The sequence below is a fragment of the Phyllostomus discolor genome, chromosome 12 (assembly GCF_004126475.2).
Source record: "Phyllostomus discolor isolate MPI-MPIP mPhyDis1 chromosome 12, mPhyDis1.pri.v3, whole genome shotgun sequence".
NCBI classification, from domain to species: domain Eukaryota; kingdom Metazoa; phylum Chordata; class Mammalia; order Chiroptera; family Phyllostomidae; genus Phyllostomus; species Phyllostomus discolor.
In genome coordinates, this window is record NC_040914.2 from 64,979,226 (window position 1) to 65,001,971 (window position 22,746).

The window sequence follows — 22,746 nt, forward strand, 5'->3', positions numbered from 1 at the left end:
TTTAAAGGGAGGAGATGCAGTCCATTAAACAGCTCCGTTCAGGTCGAGGCTGTGCAGACTCCATTTGCTGGAGCTCCAAATGCTGTCTGGGCTTTGGGGCACATCTTGTGGGTCTCTGGTGCGGGTAGGACTGCAGCTGCTCCTGGGGACAGTCTCGGGGTGGGGGTGGGGGAGTGCTGCTGTAGCCGAGGTAAAGTCCCTGCTTTCCCATCTCCAGGGGAAGGGCTTGGGGACCTCGATAATCAGTGGGGAGTCCTGCCTCTGCCACATCCCGCCGCTTCACCAGAATCACATTCCTGAGTGTCCCCTGCCCAATCTCTTTGGCGACTTTGAGGGCTTACTGTGTACTTGGCAGTGGACAGACAGCCACACACAAGACAAAGTCCCTCTTCTCTTGCAGCTTCCTTTCTAGGATATCTAGAAAAAGCTCTCTGCTGAGTTTTCCCATTATTTCCAAACACAGCCCTGATATAAAATCAGAGCTCCCTGGGGTGCAAGACCCTGAAGGCCGTTCAATCAAATCAGACCACAGCCAAACGGGGGGTGGAGGGAGGCCCCCTCCTACTAAAGGCTTCACGGAGTCTAATGGATATAACAGCCCCTGCGAAGGTCCTTCCATCCGGCCTGGGGGCCTCGAGGCCCTGCTTACCCCACGTCTTGGATGGTTCTTTGCAACAGCTTACCCATGTGAAGTCGTTAGTGGGCCGGGGACTGAGCCTCGCCCTCACTCGCAGTGCTCAGAGAGGCCTCAGCCGTTCTGTGGGGAGTGCTTTTTCCCAGGCCTGGGGAGGTGCAGTAACTTGCGCACAGCTCGGAATGGAGCAAACTCCACACCAGACCTGTTTGAGCCCAAAGCCCATCCTTCCCATCACACGGCTCCCGTGCTGGTGTTTTCCCCTGTGTGCCTGGCTACCCCTGTCAGAACCAGCTGGGGAGATGGGGAGCTCCTGTCTAATTAAATCACTGTGCCATTTCTGGCCGCCTTCTCTTGTTCCACAGGCTCTTAGGAAGAGTTCTGTTTGGTGTGGAGAGGGGTGTGTTTCTGAAAAAGCTCTCCCTTCAGCCTCCAGACCTTTTTGTTCACCTTTCTTGTTGATTTCTAGAAACTCTTTATATTGGGGACAGAGTCATCATCTTGTTGCAAATGGTTTTCTCTCCCAGTGTGTTTGTGATAAACCCACGTTTCTCACCCTTGGTGAGAGCCACCGGCCTCGGGACAGAGTGTGCACAGGTGTTAATGATGCAAGAGCTGGGCGCAGGGAAGGGCAGGGCTTCAGAGACCAGGCTCCGCCCCTCTAGCATGTCCCACAGTCCCATTGACACGTGGCCTCGTAGGGATGTCTTGTCTGTCATTGTTCCTCAGTTCTATCCCGGTGACAGCTTGGCAGTCGACACCCTTCTGGCATCCTCGGTTGTCTCTCTCTGCCTTTCCGTTGTTCAGGATAAGTGGCAGTTTGCTTGGTACCGCCCGCCCCTTGCAGACTATGAAAATCCCTTTCGTCAGAAAGAATTTGCAGGTGTCAAATTGATATTCTTGGCACCAGAATAGAAATCCTTCCATTAGCTAAAGATCCAATTACTTGTTTTTAAGTGACAACACTCCCTGATTCAACAGCGTGGAATGCAGGGCGCATTCTCAGAGCGTCCTGCCGGACCCCGGGAGGGAGCTGGGACTGCCCCTTGCCCTGCCGGGAGGATGCGGACCCAAGAGGGGCCTCGGGTCAGTCCTCACCCCTCCCCCACTCTCAAGTGGCTTTATTTTTGAGAGCAGTTTTCTCCTTCCCAAGCAAAACTTCCTTCCGTCCCACACTGAACCTCCTCAGGGCGTAATGGTGGGCACAGGTCATTGTATGAATGCACTGAACGCACAGGGCGCACACCAGGAGTGACTCCGAACGTGAACGATGGCGGCGTCACTGTAGGTTCATCGGTTGTCACCACCATGGTGGGGGACGTGGATGGTGGCAGAGGCTGTGCAGGGGCGGGGGCGTGTGGGAACTCTGCGTGGCCCGTTCACTGTGGCCACTCACCCAAAACTGCTCTCAAAAATAAAGCCAGTTTAAAACAAACAAACAGAAATGTGGAACTTAAAAAAAAAAGAAGAAGAAGAAGAAAAGAATTCAGTCTTAGAAGGGACCTAGACCTGGAAGGAGTCCGGGAGCCAGGTTCTGCCCTTACTGAACGTAGCATCAGAGGGTTGGCCCTGCCCTGAGCTCGAAGCCACCCCTTCGCTCCAGGGACCTTGGGCAGGGAGTGCCGCCTCCCTGGTTGGAGAAATGGCTAGTAGAGTCTTAAGGTACTTGTGTAGGTCCTACTTGTTGTGAACTTCACTTTTGGTGTTTTGTGTTTTTGTTGTGGTTTGGAACAGCGCCCCTTTCTGGTAACATTTCCTCCCCAGTGGCCGTGCAGCCTGGGGGTGCAGAGCGGGGGCTTCGGGGTCAGGAAGTCCCCGAGTCCAGTCTCTAGCTCTGTTGCTAATTAGTTGGTTGGCCTTGAACAAGTGGCCTAGCCTCTCCGAGCCTAGCTTCCTTATTCGAAAACCAAAAGTAACAGTGGAACCACCCTCCCAGATTTGTGGTGAGGATCACAGGAGACTGTGAGTGTACCATGCTCCGCACGGGGCCCAGCACGCGCAAACGGGCAGTGAGTGTGGCCCCTCTGAGGCTGGTCATCTTGCTGTGAGAGGGCCTGGCAGCAGAGACACTGAAATCAGGAGATGGGCCCCGTGGTGCCCCAGGCCTCCCTGCCTCAGCTTCAGCAGCAAAACCCAGAGCAGAAGCTAGTCTGTCCTGTGTCCCCACCTGCCTTCAGGACCACCCAGGCCCCATGCAGATGGGCAGGGCGGGCAGGGTGTTTGGGGGCTCATCACCCACCTCCGAGCCTTAAACAAGACAAAGGAAGCGACAGTGGGCAGCAGGACCGGCGCCCTCCTCTGTACTTCCTCCCCTTCGCAGCCCACGCGCCTGGCCCCCAGCACCCCTGAGGTGGAGCTGCCCGTTGTCAGCAGTGGGTGTTGGTTGCATCGCAGGTGGGAGGGCTCCCAGCTAGCTGCCCCGAGGGCCAGGGGAAGGAGGGAAATGGCATCCTTGGCAGAGGACCTGCATCAGGGTCTGTCGCTGCCACAGACTGTTGCTCAGGAGCAAAACCTTCAGCTTCCATTGAGATCCAGAAGAGCTCCAGGAACAGCCTCCCCAGATTGTGCTCAGTGTCTCAGACCTGGGGCATCCTTAACACTTAGAGCAGGTGTTCCCCACCCAGAAGAAGCCCCCCTTTTTCTCCCTTAGTTTAAGAGTAGCCACAAAGGGAAATTGCCAATGGGAATTTGTAGTTAACGTGACTGGGGCAGAAGCAGGGGAAAGGGAATGAGGACCACCTTTCTAGAAAAGCTGGGAGGGTAGGATGTGAGGGCGTTGTTCACGGCAGTGCCTGCGTCTGTGGCTCAGGAGCCGGGGAACGGCACGGAGAGCACAGCCAAGGTCGCACCCAGTCTGTCGTGCAGCCGTGGCTCGGGAGGCCGGGTCACGGGGTGGGTCTGAGCAGTGATTTGGAGGCGCCCACAAAAGTCCTGAAAGTACACCGCAGGCAGGCGGAGTGACATACCCTGTCCTCAGGCCCGAGGTGCATCTGAGAAGGGCCCAGACCTGTAGGGCCTGAGCCCACGGGCTGCTCCAGCCTGTGCTGAGCCCCAAGGGAGGAGGGGTCGTGAGCTCTTTCTCCTCTTGGGTGTAAAACTGCCCGCCAACCCACTCTGTCTGCGGGCACTCAACCCCACCCCCACCCCCACCCAGCAGGGGGCTCTCCCATGGCTGCATCTGAGGGACAGTTGGCTTTGGGGGAGGGGGCTAGGACTTCATTTGTTTTCCTGGCCCAGGTCCCAGGAGAAAGGGTGCAGAACTGAAGAGGTTTTCAAACCTCTCAAAGGAGATGAGCTGATTGCCCAAAAGAGAGACAGGTTGAGACTCATGCGAGAGACGAGCAGGTCGGCCCTGGGGTCGTAGCTCCTGATCGGCCGTCCAAGCCCCACCCCCTGAGCAGACTGGGGTGAGCTGCCTTTGGCTTCCTGTCTCAGGGAGCAGAGCCCCACTGTCCCTCGTGTCCCCTGACTCTCCCCAGGGACGCTTGTCACTGGTCTGGTGGGTGGGTCAGCTGGGCCCAGAGACTCATCTCTCTGCTTTTAGGGGATTTCATTAGTGACAACAAGGACGTCAGCATGGCTCCCGCCTGGGGGAGGCTCTGAGTCCCCACGGGTTCGTCTTCTGATGCCTGGTCCAAGGTCAGCGGGGCCCCGGGAGGGAGGGCGTGCTGCTGGAAGTCAGCCACCCCTCCGTGTCTGCCCTAGAAATGAGGGTGCCCACTTCATCAGCGGTTCCTCCGTTTGAGGGAAGCTACGAGAGCCGATGACAGGCCATCCGATAGCCCCCCCGACACCCCCACTGCTGGCTTCACTCGGAAACCACAGCGGGCACTGTGTCGGACCCCACGTGTCTGTGGGAGGAGACCGGGAGGAGAGGGCGAAAACTGAAGTGTGTGCGGTGGCTGCGGCTGCGCTGTGCCGAGTGCTTTGCATCTATTGTCTTAGCGAGTCTGCCAGCACTCCTGCCGTGATTTTAATTGTCCCCAGTTTGACATAAAAGGAGATTTAGGCATGAGGAGAACTTGCCCAAGGTCACACCGGCAGGAGCCAGAATTGAGCATCGTGTCTTTCTGATTCCAGAACATCTAGAGCCCCGCACAAGGTCTGACCTCACTGCAGAGCAGGGGCCCAGTGGGTTGGGGCACAGCTTTGTCCAGGCCGGCCCCCGCCATGGTGTTGACAGCGTTTCGTCCTTGGCTGGGCCACGGTGCTCGATGCACCTTCTCTCTGGGCAGTTGGCCCTGACCTGCCCTGGAGGTCACCCTGGGCGGCGCACTGACCCAGCCCCAGCTCCCATCCGGCCCCTCCAGGAGGACAGGCCTCTGGTCCACGCGCCCTGCTCTGTGGGGCCAGCAAGTCCACGACGTCTCCTCACCTCAGTCTTCTTCCCTGAAATTCGTCGGACTGCATTGCGTCGGCCCCATCCGGCCCCAGCCTTGTGTGGTGCCAACTCCTCCCCCAGAAGACCACTGTCGCCTGCTCAGAAGTGGACGGCCTTCCATAAGAATGGGGCCTGTTTCTCCTTCTCATATCCTTGCCTCAGTTTTTATTTCATTCCAATGTTCATTCCATCCACTCTCCAAGACAAACCGAAACAACCCCTCCATTCCAAAGACTTCTTCACTGTCAGCTGGCGTGGTCGGGCCAGCTGCCAGCCCAGAGAGCCCAGGGGTGGATGTCAGGGCCCAGAGCTGGTGCTCCCTGCGACAGCTTATAACCCCAGGTGGGGAGACGAGCTGGGCCCCGCAGGAGCGTCCCAGAAGAGAGAGGCGTGGACCCTTCCCCTGCGGCTGCCCTCTGGGGGTCCTGCCAAGGACGCGGAACCCTTGTCCACTCAGCTCTCCCTGCAGCTGGCCTGCAGCAAGGGAGCGAGGAGGGACCCTGGTCACAGTCCCCAGAGACACCCGGGCCCCCAGAGCCCAGCAGAGGCGCTGGCAGTCACCGCCAGGGGCCCTGAGAGGACTGGTCTTCTGGAAAGAGCCCTGGCCGGGGAGGAGAGGGGTACAGCAGGGGCTCAGTCCCAGAGTCACACCCGGCAAGAGGGCCTCTGCCCTTGTCCTTCGTCTGTGGGTCCACACTGTTTTCCCTCCTCAGCCACCCTCGAGCAAAGGGAGGGCCCACAGTAACCGCGGTGGCCCAGCGGCATTCCACTCTGGGAAAGGCAGGTTTGTGTGCCGGGTGTGTTTCCGGTGTTTATCGCTGTCTGGACTCCTTCCAGGGATGAGCAAGTAAGGACCCGGGGCCAGCTCAGTAACTGGCGTCAGTGGATTGAGCTGGGGGTGGGGGTGCCTGCTGCCTGGCCCACCTGGTCCCACCTGATGAAGATGGAGGTGGGACCAAGCGGGGTGAGCAAAGGGAGGCTCGCTTCCCCAAGTAGGGCCCGTCAGCACAAGAGCGATTCCACCCAGGGCGGCTGGGCAGAGCCCTCCAGCAGGGCTGGCCCAACCAGGGCTGCCGTCAGAGTCCTCTGGAGCTTCTGAAAATGCAGCCGTGTGGGCCTCAGCCCCCACCCCCTGGGCTGTTCCCTCGGACAGGGCCTTGTTGCCTGGGTGCTGGTGCTTTCCACGAGCTCCCAGGTGATGTTCTCGCCCATCTCTGGCTGAGAACCACAGGCAGGGACCAGTGTTAATGTCCTGCTGGAATCCTAGGGCCCTGCCCCAGCTCTCAACCCCGCTGTCCTCCCTCCAGAGGCCGCGGGGTGACAGCCCGACCAGAACCCCTGTTCTTACCCCTCCCCCTACTCAGTGTTCATGGCATCTTCAGAACTAAAATTTCTCCCAAGATTTATGTCGATTTTTCTCCTCTGGCAATGCCACAGCTGAACAAGCTGACTTCCCCTGACAACGTCCTGCTGACAGTCCCCAAGGCCATGTGGGGGCAGGTTTGGTGAGCTCAGAGATGCTGAGGTCGGGTCATCCCCACTGCTGACAGGAATACCTACCGCCCAGCGCCCGCTTCTTCCCTGCCGGGTCCCACTCTGGGTGTCACTGAACGTGCACAGCCTCAGTTCACCTGCACACGCCTTCCAGGGCGGTTCTCCCCCAGGAGGAAGCCGAGACTCAGAGAGGTGAGGGCAGCTTGGTCAAGAGCTCAGCTTCGATACTCCAGGAAACACTGTTTGTCACACACCCCCACATTCCTGCACATCAAGGCTCACCGGTCCCCATCCGTGTCGGTAGTCCCTGTGCCCTTGTCACACTCTGTGGGGACGGAGGCTTTGTCCAGCACATAGCAGGCACTCAGAAACATTTTAGGAGAAAGTGAACAAATAGGAGGTTGGGGGGGGGATGGAGAGCTGATCCCACCAGGCCTGCCCCACGCTCCTGGGTCTTCCCCTGCTGGGCCTGGCCCTGCGGAACAGACAAGGAGCCAGGCCTGGAGGAGAGCCTGCCTTCTCGGCCAGGGCTCCATGTAGCCTACAAACGCCCTGGGAGTAAGTGGGGACCTGGAGGCAGGCAGGAGACCAGGGAGCCTGTGCTGTTCTCCTGGTTGCCAGGGATGGGTGCCCTGGAGACAGCTGGCCCCTTGGCTCATCGCCTGGTAACCGAGCTATAACGGTGTGGTGCTGCTCTGCTCCGGCGCTGCCCCAGCACCTGCCCTTCCCCGTTCCCTGCCTTGCCCGTAGGGAGCATTCGTAACAGAGTGCACACTCATGGTATGATGCAAACGAGCAGTGGCTGGCTTCCGTGGAAGGACACCCTGTGGGGTGGGAGGGAAGGGGAGGAGTGGAGTCGGGGGAAGGGGAAGGACTGGAGGGGTCAGGAAACCAAGTTGTCTTGCCCCAGGCTGGCGGCTGGCTTCCAAGAGAATGCAGCTGAATGTTTTAAACTGCCAGAACCCAAGCTGTTATCACCTTAGTGGAACTTAAGAGTAAGCATTAAGTGCAGGCCTTTTGCGTGTTTTTTGCATATATGGCACAGAACTAGGCACTCAGCGAAGAATTTCAGATCGTATTAAAAATTTAAAAAACAGGGAGGCAGGGAGGGAACAATCCTGATCCCTGAAGACATGTGCTCCAAGTCCAGCCGCCCAAACCCAGGTATAATTCTTTTTCTTTTTTTTTTTTTTAATTGTTTTTGCTCTACTAAAACAAAAGGTTTTGAGTCAGGGTGGTTTTTCCAGTGGGAAGTGAGCAGGTCCACGCCTAAGCCACCCTCTCCCACCCTGGAGGTGAGTGTTTTGGCGGTGCTTTCCTTGCTGCTGGCAGGAGGCAGTGCGGGGGGCCCTCCCCCCACATGGGGGAGATGCTGGGCACAGCCTGCTCCACCCTGTTGTCACCAAAAGGTTGTCTGAGAGTGCCACCTGTTCCCAGGCCGGGACTTCCAGCCCTGGTGCCTGCCTCCAGTCCTCCACGGGTGACCCCTCCTGGGGCAGCAGCCTGGCTTCCAAGGGTCTGTCCTGTGGCCAGTCCCACCAGTCACGGGCGCCATGCTGTATGTGGCTGTGGACTCAGGAGGCTCCTTGTGAAGGAAGCCGAGGGCCCCACACTTCTGTGCCTCTGCCCTTCCACTCAGCTCCACGTCCCAGGGTCAGGAGCACCTGACCGGACCCAGATCTCAGGCACTGCCGCCCCACTGCTCTGGTAGGCAGTGGCTGCACGGGCCGCACCTCGGCCTCCAGGGCCCTTGCCCTGAATTCCCCTCCCTGCCAGCACCCAGCGTGTCCCTTGGAAGCACTCTTGCAGCTTCCTCTTGGCCGGGACCAGAGAGGGCCCCGCTCAGGGACTTCCTTCACTCCTCACAGGGCTGGAAGGCTGAGCCAGAGGACATCTGGGGCATAATCAGCTGACCAATGGCCTGCCCAAACTTTTGACAAAAGTTTCTTAGAGATAAATGAGGAGAGAGAAGTGGGCGGCGGCTGCATCCATCCCCTTGGCAGAAGCTATTCGGAACCATCCATCTTCCATTTCCTGCCCGGCACTGCAGGTCAGCAAGTGTTCATCCAACATCTGCCCACGCTCGGCCCGGACTTCACGGTCAGGAGTCCTGGTGCGAGGCAAGGATGGGTCTCCCGGCCAAGGGACTTGGCCAGCACACCGTGGGTCTCCAGCCGTTCCCAGGTAGTGAAGGAGCAGCCAGGAGCACCTAGGGGACCAGGAGAAGGGGCCTCTCTCACAAGGGGTTTTCCAGGGCTGGTCTGTGGACGAGGTGTTGGGACAGGGAGTGCCTGTGTACAGACCACTAAGAGGAGGAAGGGAGACAGCCACCGTCCCAGAGAGACTGTCCCTGACTTGGTGGAATGCAGTGTGGTGACAGCCTGCAGTGGCCCCGGCCAGATGACTCCCCTCTCGCACGGAAAGTGCTCTTCGCTGGTGTCAAGGCACCTCCTACGAGAAAGGGCTTCCTTGTTTTTGCTCCCCAAGCCATAGAGGGGATGAAGCCCCCCACCACCACCCCTGCGGCCTTCCCTGAGAGTCGCTCTATCACATGTTTTCCAGACCCTGTTACCATTGACCCTTTCCTTCTGGGGTGGCCAGCTCTACTGCAGGATGAGGGGCCAGCTGATGTGGCTTCCCCACCCCCCCACCCCGCCCGTTGCCATGGTAACAGCATGCCCTCCTGTTCCTGCAGAATATTGCTTTCTTGTAACCTTCCTCCCTCCCTCTCTTTCCTCCTCCTTTTTCTCACACAAAAAGAAAGCACAAGTGTTTTATATTCATTTTGCAAAATGCTGTGTAGTGCATACTAATTGGTGTGGCTTCCTCCTGTTTTGAGCCCTTCCCGTTCTCGGAGGCAGGATTCCAGGCCAGCACAGGCATGGGCCCAGCCGGCCTACTCCCTGGGAGGAAGGCTAGCTCCATTTCTGGAGGCCAAGCGACACGTCTCCGGCTCAGGGCCTTTCTTCAGGCCTGCACCAGGTGCCTCGCAAGCAAGGCTGCCGAGATCACCTTGTCCTTGTCCTGAAGCTTCCTTTCCACAGACCACGGGCTATGGGGTCCCCAGGGGCTGGAGCAGCAAAACCCTGGCCCCCCACAGAGACTCAGCGCTGTGTCCAGTGGGAGGGTGGCCCCTCTGGTGCCCAGGCTCCCTGTTGACATTGCCTCCCAGGGCCGTTCCCCCACAGGGGCCTCTTCTGGCTGCTGAGGCAGAGTGCTGGCCTAGGCCTGCATCAGGAGTGTTGATCTGAAGCCTCAAGTTCAACTCCTGGGCTGTGTGGGGTCTGCCGGTCACCTGGGAGAAGGTCTGTGAGCCTCGATGTCAAGCATCCTGAAGCCCCAGAGTGGCACTCCGCAGACTCCCGACTCCCCTCTTCAAGGTGCCCCTTGTCCTCCATTGTGACAGCCCCTTCCCCTTCTGGCCAGTAGGAGGCCAAAGGGCATGGTGGTGCTGGTCTCCGGCACTCACTCTAAAAGACTGGAAGGGCTGTGTGTGTGCCTGTGTGCGCATGCACGCACACACACACACACACACACACCGAGTGCAAGTGGTGTCGCCCCTGGTGGGACTCTCTGTGGCCTTTTTGCCAGCCCCTGGGGACCACAGAAACACCTTTTAATGTGCAAGCACAAGGGAAGTGGCTGGGATTGCCCAGAACCTGTAGGCAACATTTCTGACTTTAATTGTGCAACTGAAGTGTAATTTGCACTCATTTGCCATTTGGTATTAAACTTCCTAAAATAAGAATTTTTAAAATGTAAAATACGCAGCTTTGCTGGCTACACTCTCTAGTGGGACAGAGGAGGTGGCACAGAGAGACATGATGGAGATCCTCTCTGGTGGGGAAGTCAAATCTGAAGTTCTCCATGCGTGTGCCACTGTCCCAACCCAGTCCCTAAGCCAGGGCTACCAGCCTTGTCTGGCTGTGCCACCAACAGCCCCGTAACAGAAGTGGTGCGTGAAGGATCTGCTCCAACCAGCACAGGCCCCTGACTGCAGCTGGCACTCGGTAGATGCTGGGGGAGGGGGCTGGGGGAGTGGAGCTGACTGGTGCTCCAGTTTGGGGACCAGAGCTGAGTGTGAAGTGGACTCCCCGTCACCTTGAGCACGTGACCACATGTAAAGTGAGACTGAGGACAAGCGAGGCGTGAGTGCTAGCTGGCTGAGAGCAAAGACAGCTTCCTCCTCTGGCCTCTCCCCATTCTCTTGCAGTCTGGCCGTGGGGCCAGAGTGTGGAGACATCTTACAGGAGGAGCGAGGCCTCTCGGGGGCTGCTGCTAAACATCTTTCCTGACGGGGAAGTCGGCATGTGTCGTTAGCGTGGTATGGGTCAGCGTGGCCCTCCTGGGGTCGGGATCTCACCTGAGCGCCGGCCTGGCCCCAGCTGCCTCGTGCTCTTCTCACTTGCTGCATTTGCACACCCCAGCCGGCTGCCTGGAGGAGGAGGGCCTCTACACTGCATAGCAAGGCCTGGGAGGAGGGGCTGGCGGGCACCAAGAGCTGAAAGACACGCAGGTTGCCTCCTTGACCCTCTTCTACTCTCCTGTGAGTCTGAACCAGGCATGAGATCGTTGGGGGGTCAGTGAGGGTCCCCCACCTCGGGTCGTGGGCAGAGCAAGAACAGATTGCTCAGCAAGTACCATTGGATTGGGAACTAGGGTGTCAATTTGGGGTTTTGACTTGATGGGGTGTTTTGTTGTGATAGAATCCACATACCATAAAGTTCACCCTTTTAAAGAATACTTTGCAAATGAGGCTGTGCAGCCATCACCACTATCTAATTCTAGAACATGTCCGTCGCCCCCAGAAGAAACCCTGTACCCGTTAGCAGTCACCCCCTGTGTCCGCCCCTCCAGCCTCCAGTAGCCACTGATCTACTCGCGTCCCTATGGACCTGCCTGTGCTGGACGTTTCACGGAAATGGGATTGCCGGGCCTTGCGTGGCTCGTGCGTCTGGCTCCTCTCACTCAGCAGGGTTCGAGGCCCCCTGCATTGCAGCGTACATCAGAGCTTCATTCCCAGGCATCGCCGGGTAGCCTTCCCGGGCATGAGTGTGCCACGTTCTATCAGCGGTTTAGCAGTTGGTGGGCGTTTGGGTGGTTTCCACTTTCTGGCTCTGATGCCTGATGCCGCCATGCACGCTCCTGTGGAGGTTCGCGTGTGGGTGTGTTTTCAGTGGTGGCTCTCTGTTTAACTTTTTGAGGCACAGTCAGCCGGCATCCTGCCTCGCTGTTTATTTTGGACAAGTCACTCCCCCATCTGGACTCTCTGGTCTCCTTCACCTCCCCAACCTTTAGACGGTGATTTGCTTGGAAGATCGAGAATGCAGAGCGCACATCCTGCGAACCAGGGCTCAGGCTGCTCCCTCGAGTAGCAAGCCTGGCACTGTCACTGCCCTGCGGTCTGTCCCCACGGCCACCCTCTAGGTCCTTTCTGCCATTGTGGAAGCGAAAGCCTTCTGGGAGCCTCCTTTGATGGCAGCCAAGGCCTGGGCCTTCCTGCATTTGAACCTAGGCCTGCACAGGCCTCCAGCCCTTCGCCTGGACCAGGCAGCCTTGCTCCTGCCATCCACCTAGACTGCTGCTTAGTAGCGACACTCTGCAGCCAGCACAGATGCCTTCCCTGCAGGCCTGAGGGTCTGAATGTCCCAGGTGCACGAGAGGGCAGGGGCGTAGAGGTCTGCCTCCAGGCCGTGGGCTAGGGCGAGTCTGACTCAACTGCAGCCCCAGCCCCCCAGCATGGCACCTGGCAAAGCACACAGGGGAGAGACAAGGGAAGGACGAGGCCGGACAGCCAGGAGGTGGCATCTGTATGTGAATGCCATGTCCAGCCTGGGTGCGGCTGGAGTGTGGCAGGGCGAGGAGTGAAGTGACTGTCTCTTGGGGAAATTTCGTCCCAAACACACCAGGCTGCTGGGAGAAGACCGTGGGGCAGGACAGGCCAGCAGGCAGGGAGCTCGGCTGCGTGTGCCAGGCTGCAGCGGGGACCCCGGAAGGGGAGGGACAGCTGGGGCAGGTAGGATGGGGTGCTGGCACATTCGTTACCTAGAGGCAGGAACTGTTCTCAAGCTTTGAGGAGAGGTTAGTGGCTTTCATTTCTTTTGAGGTAAAATTCTCCCCTTTAAATTATACGACGCAGGGATTTTAGCACATTGACAAGGTGGTGTACCCATCACCACTCTCTAACTCCAGGACCCTTTCAGCATCCCGCAGAGCGCCCTGGAGCAGTTTGACCTTGACCGTAGTCAGCACATTGCTCTGGCTGGCTGTGGTGCCTGGGCCACCTGGAGCTCTGTGTCACTTCCACCGCTCCAGGGCTTCCTGCATCGCAGGGGCAGCCTTGGGGCAGTGTGTGACAAGGCGCTGACCTGAGCCTGCACTTCGGACTGTTCTCTGTGCTCAACTCTGCATCCTCCTTGGGAGAGCTTGGCGGGCAGGGGTCAGGTTCAGGGGCCTCGCTCCACTGGCTTCTGTGTATGCACGTCTGGAAGTTAGGAAGTCTTCCGTCCTGGAGCCCAGAACCACACCCCAGGTGTGGAGGGTCCTTTGGGACGTGCTGTGGCCTGGTGTCACCTCCGCAGAAGGATCTGTGTCCTAGAGAGCACTGCTGGGTCATCGCTCGGGCACGGGGCGTGAGATGTATGCTGCGCAGACTGTGCCCTGGTGCCTGCGTCCCGCACACCCTGGGGTCCCCTCGCATCCTCACTCCAGGGACCAGAGGGGAGTGTCATGGCAGAGCTGACTTCCAGGCCTCAGATTCCAGCTTTCTTCCTCTGGCTGCTCCTGTCCACTGCCTCTCTGTCCCCTTCAGTTTGGCCCTTTGTGGAACTTTCTGAGCACTGTTGTAGCCACAGTCTCACCAGCCTGTCGCCCTCTGCAGACCCCTCCCACCTCCTGGAGGAGGCTCTCTGTCTCCAGCCGTAGCTGCCTGTGGGGGTCCTTGTTCCTCATCCTCTGCCTTTCTCCCCCAGGTTATCCTGAAGGATCTAGAAGTGTTGGCAGAAATTGCATCCTCCCCTGCGGGCCAGACAGAGGACCCAGGCCCCCTCGATGGCCCTGACCTCCGGGTCAGCCACTCAGAGCTTCAGGTGCCCGCGCCTGGCAGAGCCGGCCTGCTGACCGCTCCCAGTAAGTATCCCCTGCTGCTTCCAGCCTTGGGGACCTGGGACCACTAGTGCTCCATCTCGTCCTGGATGGGGCCGTCCTCGGGGTTGTCACTCCCCAGCCCTGGAGTTCTGCCAGGGTGTGAGGGGTCAGGGATGGCCACCTTCCAAGAGGTAGGCAGACCTTGCCGCCGTGCCGCCTCCTGGCTCACACCCCAGCGGCCCCCTCACCCCCGTAAGAGACGCTCATGTCCCTCTTTCCTCGTCTTCCTGCACCTTTCATCATCTCGAGCCAGTGGCTAAATGTAAAACCATCTGAGTCAGCTATCGTCTCTTTCCCTGGGGTGGCATCTCCCCAGTCAGGAATCCGGGGGCCTTGGCGTCGGGGCTCACAGGTGGAAGATGAGGCAGCCATTTCCTTCCTCACCGAGAAGCTAAAAATAGCCCTGAACATGGCAGGCAGCCCAGACAAGAGACAGCGTAGTTCAGACATGTTTCCAGGCAGTCCTTGGCCGTGAAGGTGGCTGTGCCGTTCCTGGGGCTCACCTTCGAGCTCCTTCGAGACATCAGGCGGCCCTTCTCCCAGACCAGTGCGACTCCCCACACCCCCCTCCCAGGCGGACACCAGTTCCGCCCGTGACCTCATCTGGGAAATGCCCAGGGAGGCAAGTCAGCAGGAAAGTACCAGCGAGTCTTCGGTGTTTGCCTGGGGTGTGTCTTTGTCCCCTGAGCGGCGCTTGCATTCAAGCACGAGGTCCTGAACAGCCCCTCCTCTGACGCAGAAGCCAAGTGTCAGATAAACGTGGGGCCCCTCAGCAGCAGCTTGCCTCCTGCAGCGCCCCGAGGCTGGCCCTGGAGGACGCCTGGGCACACTGCTCAGCAGAGCCACGGAAGCCCTGCAGGCCCGGCCACACCCAGGGCTGCTTGGCTGCCACAGAAGGCTGTTCACTGGAGACGTCCGAAGTCCAGCCCCACTCCTGCCCTTGCAGCGGGTACCACATAGGCCCCCAGGCTTTAGGGCACCACTGCTGCCCACGCTGTCCTGCAGCTGGCCCCCAGCTTCCCGCTGTTTCTGACTGAAGTAAGGAAGGAGCAAGGGGGCTCCCGTGGCAACTCGGCTTCCTCCTCTTGTTTCCCCAGGATGCAGTGGCTTCCTCCAGGCAGGCAGAGGCCGTCGTTAGGGAGGCTCTCACATCCTGACGCAGGGCCCGTGCTAAGGTTCCCACCCTCTGTGCCACAGCCCCGGACTCCATTCTTCATCCTGGGTCCCCAGGTCAGCACTTGAGGGTCAACCCAAAGTCCCAGGACAGACGGCAGGAATGCCACAGGTTGAGTGTGAGGGCCAAGGCTTAGTGTGTGGGGAGGGCCCTCCATGACAGGGTGAGGAGCGGAAGGCTCTTTGTGGGAGAGGAAGGGCCTGGAGGGCAGGGACGGGGTGGCAGTGATGCCCCTGGAGGAGGGGGCAGCGGCCAAGAGAAGGTACCAGCAAGGCTCAGGCCAGCCTTCAGGTCCCCTCATCAGCGCATCCTCTGTCCTCAGTGGGAGAAGCAGAAAGCTGCGGCATCACAGCCCCGGGCAGAGGGGACACCTTGGCCTCCCGGAACTCTGTGCTCCATCTGTAAGGTGGCTCTTCTCTTCCTCGGGGGCACGGAGAAGTGCCGCTGGAGCCCTGCTTGCCTAACTGCACCCCAGGGCCTGCCGAGGGGGTTCGTCGTGACTGAAATGCTGACTTGCTTGTGGATGGGCCACAGAAATGGCTGTGGGTAGCCCAGGTCTGCTGGAGAGGGTGGGGTGCACCCTCAGCCAGAGGGCCCGACCCAGGGAATCCCAGGAGGGGCCCTGTGGCAACAAGCCCTTTCGGCTGCTCAGGAGCAGGGCTGCGGGTGCTTGGGTGGCAAACACTGAACCCCAGCTCCTGGACCCACCAAGATGGATGGGCCACCAGCGAGGCTGAGTCAGTCAAGACTTGCCCCAGCTCTCCAAGGCTGTCAGACTGGCTCAGCCCAGCCAGGGCTCACCCTGAATTCATAGAAGAACAACCAGCTGTGCCAGCTGGGAAGAAATTCCATCCTGGAAAGAACACCAAGAAAGTACCTGCAGCCGTAATGTTTCTCGCTTCAAGGACTCACAGCACCGAGGGCCACATGCTCTTAGCTTAAGACTCGTGCACACGTGCATGTGCTGGCCCCGCAGTTCTCAAATGGGTCCCTGATTTTAAAAGGTCAAGATCAAGTTCATACCAGAAGCAGAAGAGCATGCAAAGCCAGACCTGGACCCCGGCTACCCTAGGGAGGGCATGCACCAGTCACCAAGGCTGCTGAGGGTGGCTCTGAGGGCAGAAAGCACACAGGAAGTTCACACTCGTTCCTCTGCAGGCTACTTGTTGTCTCGTGGCTTTTAAGGCACGCGGGAAGGGGGGTCGTTCTGTCTGCTTCTCTCTGGCCGCGCACGTGGACAGTGGCCACAAGGCCAGACCCCCTTCCTGTTTGGATTCTGCTTTCCCCGGGCTCTGCCTGGCGCTGCTCTGAGAACTCGCAGACTGCAGTGCTGCGTCCCTTCAGGGTAGGTTGCCCCACCCTGTGAAGGAACTTCCTGGAAAGCCAAGGAGGCGAGGAACCTAGCAAAGACGCCATCAGTGGTGTGCGTAGGGAATCACATGGCGCTGCCTATGTGTTGGGTCTGGAAGCTCAAATGGCACGGACTGAATCAGTGGTGAGGAAGCAAGGCCCATTATACGCAAGGTAGTTGCTGTGTTGGCCTAAATGCGCGACAGCAGTGGTCCCCGGGGCCCGCCAGGCAGAGCGGGATTTTCCTCTCTCCTGCCCCAGCTAAACATCCTCCTGGAAGGCAGAGCTGTGTGGGCTGGGGCGGTGCCGTCATTCCTCCCCTGCTCCCCTTCACGCCTGATCTGTGCGGAGCCCCAGGCAGGGAAGAGGGCCACCTCCGGGGCGGTCGGGAGGAGAGCAGCCTGGGAGGGAGACGCCACGTTTCCCTGTCTCCCTAGACAGAGATGGAGGGAAAGGAAAGAAAACAAATGATTGGGTCGCCTGTGACTTGGCAGCTTTTGGCTTTCTCTGCCCATCGCTACTTGGGGGATGTCAGCTGAGGCTGTGCCAGGCTCTGGGAAGAGGAGACCATGAGCTCCCCTCGTGCAGATCTGAAGGGCCCCGGCCTGAGCCTGCGAAGAAGGCTGGGCAGGCACAGGAGGCCTCTGGGACCGTTCCCCTGGCAGAGACGTGCCTGGCCCACAGGGGGCTTGGCCAACCACAGCAGCAGTGTGGCACTCTGGGGGCAAAGGTCTCGCCAGGACTGATGTTTGCCCCTAAAACCCCATCTTCCTGTCCTCCCCTTCTGGCCCCAGGCCCATTCTTGGTGGGATGACACTGCTCACATTCCCCTCTCTGGCCCAAGGGGGAGTGTGACCCCAGCTCTGAAAACACAGACAGAAGTGAACTGTTCTGATTCTGTTTTGTTCCTTACAGCCCAGACTGGCATGGCCAAAGCAGAATGAAGTTCTAGAAAAAAACCTAGAAAGCGATCCTTGGGCATTTTCCCCAGTGCTCACAGCGACTGTAGCATGTGGGGCTCTTGTCAGGGCCAGGCCCTGCTCTGAGCACTCGCCACAGGTCAGCTCCCGGGAGCGCACTGCGGATGAGCTCGGGACACCTCTGAGAGGAGTGCGCCGTTGTCGTCCCCACCTGGCACGGGGACTGTGACCAGCGAGGGTGCTGACCCAGGAGCCTGGCTGGAGAGCCTGCTCTCTTCACCCCCACACTCAGGAGCACGGGGGAGCCCCAGCCTTGCCCAGCACTGGAAGCCCCCACTGCCTGAGGGGAGGTGCAGAACAGTGGTAGCCAGGCCTATGGTCTCCTCTGGGTGCTGGCTTCTGAACCCCACCCCTGGGCCAGATTGCTCTCCCACCCCTGTCCCGCCTGTCCGTCATGATGTGCACGGGTGCTGGGTTCACGTGTGCTTCCCTCCTGGCCCTGACCTTTTAGACCCTGCTTCTCAAGGTGCAGGTTGTGCAGCCTCGGCGTCACCTGGAATGTCGTCAGAAATACGGACACTTGGCCCCACCCCAGACTCAGAATCTCATCTTGTCACAATCCCCAGGTGACTTGTGTGCCCCTCACAGATTGAGAAGCGCCAGCTCAGACTGCAGGGGCTTCACCGTGCTAACAGGAAGAGGGGGGACCAGAGCCGGCCACCCCATCCCCAGTGCTGGGTCTGAGGCTCACCTAGCACCACCGCCCAGGCCTTCTGGTCACCAGATGGAGGAGAGCCTGCAGCCACCTCCAACCCAGGCCCATGGCTGTTGATCAGCCTGAGGGTTCCTCCCCCTTTCCCTCTCTCCAGAGCTGCCTGTGGCCCCAGGCTGCTTGATCCAACAGCCGCCAGAGCTGTCTCCTGGTGCAGCCCCTCTCCACTGTCATGGCAGTGCCAAGTTCCTCTGGGACGCAACTGGGGCCCATGAGCTCTGACCCAGACAGCTGGAAACCTCCCGCATTTGGGTGGCTTCCCCAGGGCAGAAGCTCCCGGCCTCAGCTGGGCTGACCCATAGAAAAGAAAGTGACCACCTTTTGGATCAGTTCCACCTTTGGATACTGTTGCTACAACATCTTAGCCACCCTTTTGTCCACGCAGCTGTGGGGTTTGGGCTCTCTGATTCCCCAGACTCCACCCCCGCCCCCCGCCCCAGACACCCTTTCACAAGAGCCAGATTCCTCTCTCCCAGGACAGCGAGCCCCTCCCCACCTGTCCCCTTTGATTCCAAACCAGCCTCCCAATCACTCAGCCCCTCCTCTGAGCACATCCTGTGCCAGAACTCGCTAAGCTCCTTATCCCTGTGAGGCTCCCAGACTGAACCACGCTACCTGGAGAAGGTGTCACTTCCTCAAGACTATCCTGCCAATTAGCGACAGGACCTGGATCTCATCTGGGTCCTGCGGCCCTTCCCCCGCACTCCCAGGGCAGTGGATCCAGAGAGATACCCACTGGAGGGGCCAGCAGGGAGGTAGACGGAGGGTGGGAGTGAGCGGGGACCCCGCTGGGCCTGGGCTGGGCGGCTAATGTTTTCCCATCTGGTTCTGTTGAACTGTAACTCGCGTTGTGTATTAAGGCCAGAGCTATTTTTATCCTGACATGTGAGGCTCCTTCACGTCATAGCCACAAAACTCAATCCAAAACATCCCAGGGAAGGTTGTTTGTGAGACGTTCTGCAGATTCTCATGTTGCCACATCAGGTTTCACTTAGCAACATCTGCGGGGCTGGCTCCCCGGCTGCCCACCCCACCGGCCTGGTTTTATGTGCCGAGAGCTCCCGACAGCATCTGTCTGCCCTGGGCCAGCGGCGGTCACGTGCACTTCCTGCCAGAGCCGCTTCTCCAAACCAGAAATGCGAGGCAAGCAACATTCAGCTGCCGGACTGGTCCTCAGCAGGATCGGGGACTGAAACTCCTGCTCCTCTCAGCCCCTCAAAGGGCACCTCGCTCCTCAGACCCGTGGCCAGGTGGTTCTCCTCTCCTCCCCACTTCCTGGGCCCCAGCCAGCCAGCTCGCCCACTGTCTCTGGGCCTGGAAGACTGTGCTGGCGGTGTTGCCCGAGTAAAAGCCTTCGTCCTCAGCAGCCCCTCAGCACGGTATGAATCGGGACGCACCACCCAATCCTGATGGACCAGCAGCACCCAGCCCAGGGCCCCACGGGCCGACGGGAGAGCTCAGCAGAACTGGCTTCTATCATAGCTCCTGAGAAAGGAGGCCCGTTCGCCGCCATGCTTGTGAAATGTGCAGACCAGCAGGAGCCGGGAGTGGGCGAAGTACCCTGTGGAGGGAGGTGCTGTGAGCTCCCCCCAGGGAGGCTGCCGTTGAGCAGATGTTAGTTCAGCGGAGAGAGGCCTGTCGTTCCCTGTAGTAGCTCCTGGAGTGGGTTTGTTTTCCTCTACTCCATCTTCTCCTCCTGTACCTGCAGCCCTGCCTGAGAACACCTCTCACTTCCATCTTGAGCCAGCTGAGCCCAGGGGCTAGTGAGATCAGAAAAGTGGCTAGGAGGCCGAGGCTAGGGCAGATAGAGCCTGTGCCCCAGACGAGCTGAGCACTGAGACAGGCCCAGCTCCCACCAGCCCACCCAGAAAGTGCTCCCCTCCCACCGCCTCAGGGGGACGCTGCCCTGCCCAGGCATGTTTCCTCCCAACAGTTGGGATGGGATCTCACTGAGCTTTACAAGGCTCCAGGCTCTCTGCTTTGGAGGCTTCTGTCCTCCAGGGCAGTGGCCCTGACCAGAGTGCCCTTGGCATGTGGGAGCCTGGAGGGCAAAAAGCTCCACCCCCATAGCCAGGCCCAGACAGCTCCCCAAGAGCTCCCACCACACTCTGGCCTCCCGCCAGCCAAGTCTCAGGGAAGGTGCCGCCTGCTGCTCTTTGTAGTCTTTCAGTGGTGGGAGGGCTGGGCTGCCGGGGCTTCCCAGCAACCGCTGTCTGGAGAATGCGAGTCACTTGCCGTGGCTTCTTGCAGATATGACTCAGCCCTCCTCCCACCTCCCCCCAGGGCTGAGGCCCTGGGGGCCAGCATGCAGGCCTGGACTTTGAGAGTTGCTTGTGTGGCCCAGAGGGGAGCTGTGGTTCAGGAAACTGGGAGTGTGTCCAGAGCAACCCCACGCCTTCTCTTCTGCCTTCTTTGGCCAGACTGCCTGCTGCGAGGTAGAAGGTCTTTCTCCCTGAATATGGGGTTGATGGGGTTTCAGGTCACCCACTCTTCTCCTTGCAGCCTCCCTACCTCCCAGATCTGAAGTCTGCCCACTCAGACATTCCAGACTATCCTCTGTCACTCATTCGTTCTGAGACTCAGAATGGGAAGTTTTCAGTGGGTCAGGTTGTGGCATGTTTGCACGTAGCAGCCTCCACTTACTGAGCATGGACTATGTGGCAGGCCCCAGCAACATGTTTTGTCTCGTTTAATGGGGCTTCTTATTGCCCCCACTCTACAGATGAGGAAACTTAGGCTTTGACTGGGCCATGGTTGCATAGTGGTGGCGTGAAGAACCCAGGTCTGATGGACGCCCAAGCTGGGCTCTTAAACACCATGCTCAGAGCTTCCCACTGTGCCTCAGAGGCCAGAACACCCCAGCACCTCCCGATTGCCTGCCCAAGACACCCAGGCCCCTGGGGAGTAGAGACTGTAGCCCCAGTTAAGGAGGATTTCTTTATGGTCATCGTCTGTGTTGGTCCCTTTGTTCTTTGAAGTACTTCGGAGCCCAAATGGCACGAGGACTAGAAATGGGTAGAACAGTGTGCACATGCAGAAGCTAGAAGGGGACAGGGACCCAAGGAGCCGTCACTAACAAGCACCCAGTGAGCTGGGTTCCAGTCCACATGCGCCTCCAGTGGGTGTGTAGGCATGGCCTCTGTCCTCCAGCCAGGCCACCATGGGGCAGCCCCATCGGGAGGGGGACAGTGAAGGGGGTGGAGTGGGCTGCCTCAACAGATGTATCTGCAGCCACCTCTTGGAGATCAACTCCAGCTGGGCCTGGGGTAACACGATCTGTAAGAATGTGACACTTGATTCTGCAAACAGCCCTGCTGGGCCAGGGAGCAGAGACTGTTTGCCATTCCAGAGTCACTCGGGATCTCCCAGGCCGGGCTGTCCTGGGCAGGACCCCAGAACGATGCACTGCAAACAGGTTCAGTGAGGCCCACCCCGGGCTTCTCACTTGAGACTCAGCCCCTGCATGGGGCGTGGGAGCTGACTAGGAGGTCCTCAGGAGAGAGGGCAGTGGTTTGAAGGTGTGGCTCCTAATGAGGATTCCTCGCAGAGTAATTCACAGCCCCCTTTGCCACTTCGCACCCACTTCCCCAGGACAGTGAGAGGGCATACAGGAAGCCTGAGTTCAGCAAAAAGACAGCTGCTGGGAGCTGCCTGGCCACTGGCATTTGATGAAGTCAGCCCATAGGAGCTCCTCTGTAGACTTGCTGCTAGTACTCTGATGGTTCTTGTTTCGTGGTTCAGGCTGATGCTTCTGGGAGCTATGGCACCTCGTACAGCCAAGCTAGATTCCCAGAGACCCCACCCACATCGCCCCTGTTTCATGCCCGTGTGTGGCCATCCCCTCCCTGGTCTGAGGAGGAAGTCTCGACTGGGCCAGAGAGGGGGCCAGCCTGGAATGTAATGGCCCCGGATGCCCCTGTTGGCCTCTCTGCTTCCTCCCATGTCCTCCCTGAGGTCCAGACTTCCAGTCAGAAGTGGAAGAAGTTCTGGGCACTCTAACCTCCATGTACAACGTGGTGGTTAGAGTTAATAACACTCTATTATGTACTTGAAAGTCACTGAGAGTAGATCATAAATGTTCTCACAAAAAAGAATAGTAATTATGTAAGGTGGTGGAGGTGTTAGCTAATGCCGTGGTTGTAAGCATTTTGTGATATATAAATGTATCAAATCGACAGGTTCACAGTAAACTTACACAGTGTTATATGTCAGTTACACCCCATTTCAGTAAAGCTGAAAAATGTAAAACAAATCAGCTACAAAATTTTTTTAAAATATAGGGCAACTGGATCTCCATTCACATGCAAAAACATTGTTTGGACTCCTTTACACCATATACCAAAATTTTGAATGACCAAAGACCTAAACATGAGAGCTTTAAAAAAAATGACAAATTCTTACAAGAAACCATATTGTAAAGCTTACTAACCTTGGATTAGGTAACAGTTTCTTAGATGTGACACCAAAAGCACAAGCAGCCAAAGAAAGGAATCGATATATTGGAGTTGATCAAAATTTAAAAAGTTGTGCTTCAAAAGACACCTCAAGAAAGTGAAAAGACAACCCACAGAATTGGAGAAAATATTTGCAAATTGTATATCTTGCAAATTGATAAGAGACTTGTATCTGATATATAAAGAACTCTTACAACTCAACAGGGAAAAGATAACCCAACTTAAAAATAGTGGATTTGAACAGAGATTTTTCCAAAGAAGACATAAATGGCCAATAAGCACATGAAAAGATGCTCAACATCACTAATCACTGGGGAAATGCAAACCGAACCCACTATGAGATGCCGCTTCCCGTCCGCTAGGAGGGCTACAGTCAAGGAGAGAGTGACCGGCGCTGGCGAGGGTGTGGAGAAGCCGGGAC

The 22,746-nt window shown here is 58.3% G+C and overlaps 1 protein-coding gene across 3 annotated transcripts in view; it reads left to right on the top strand.

Moving 5' to 3' along the window:
• The window catches only part of VAC14 (VAC14 component of PIKFYVE complex), a 93,413-nt gene that overhangs the window by 34,298 nt on the left and 36,369 nt on the right, over nucleotides 1-22,746 (top strand). For all 3 annotated transcript variants that reach the window (XM_036012188.1, XM_036012189.1, XM_028501824.2), the window contains exon 13: nucleotides 13,481-13,637. In XM_036012188.1, coding sequence (XP_035868081.1) covers nucleotides 13,481-13,637 — 157 coding nt within the window. The remainder of the gene's footprint in view (nucleotides 1-13,480; nucleotides 13,638-22,746) is intronic.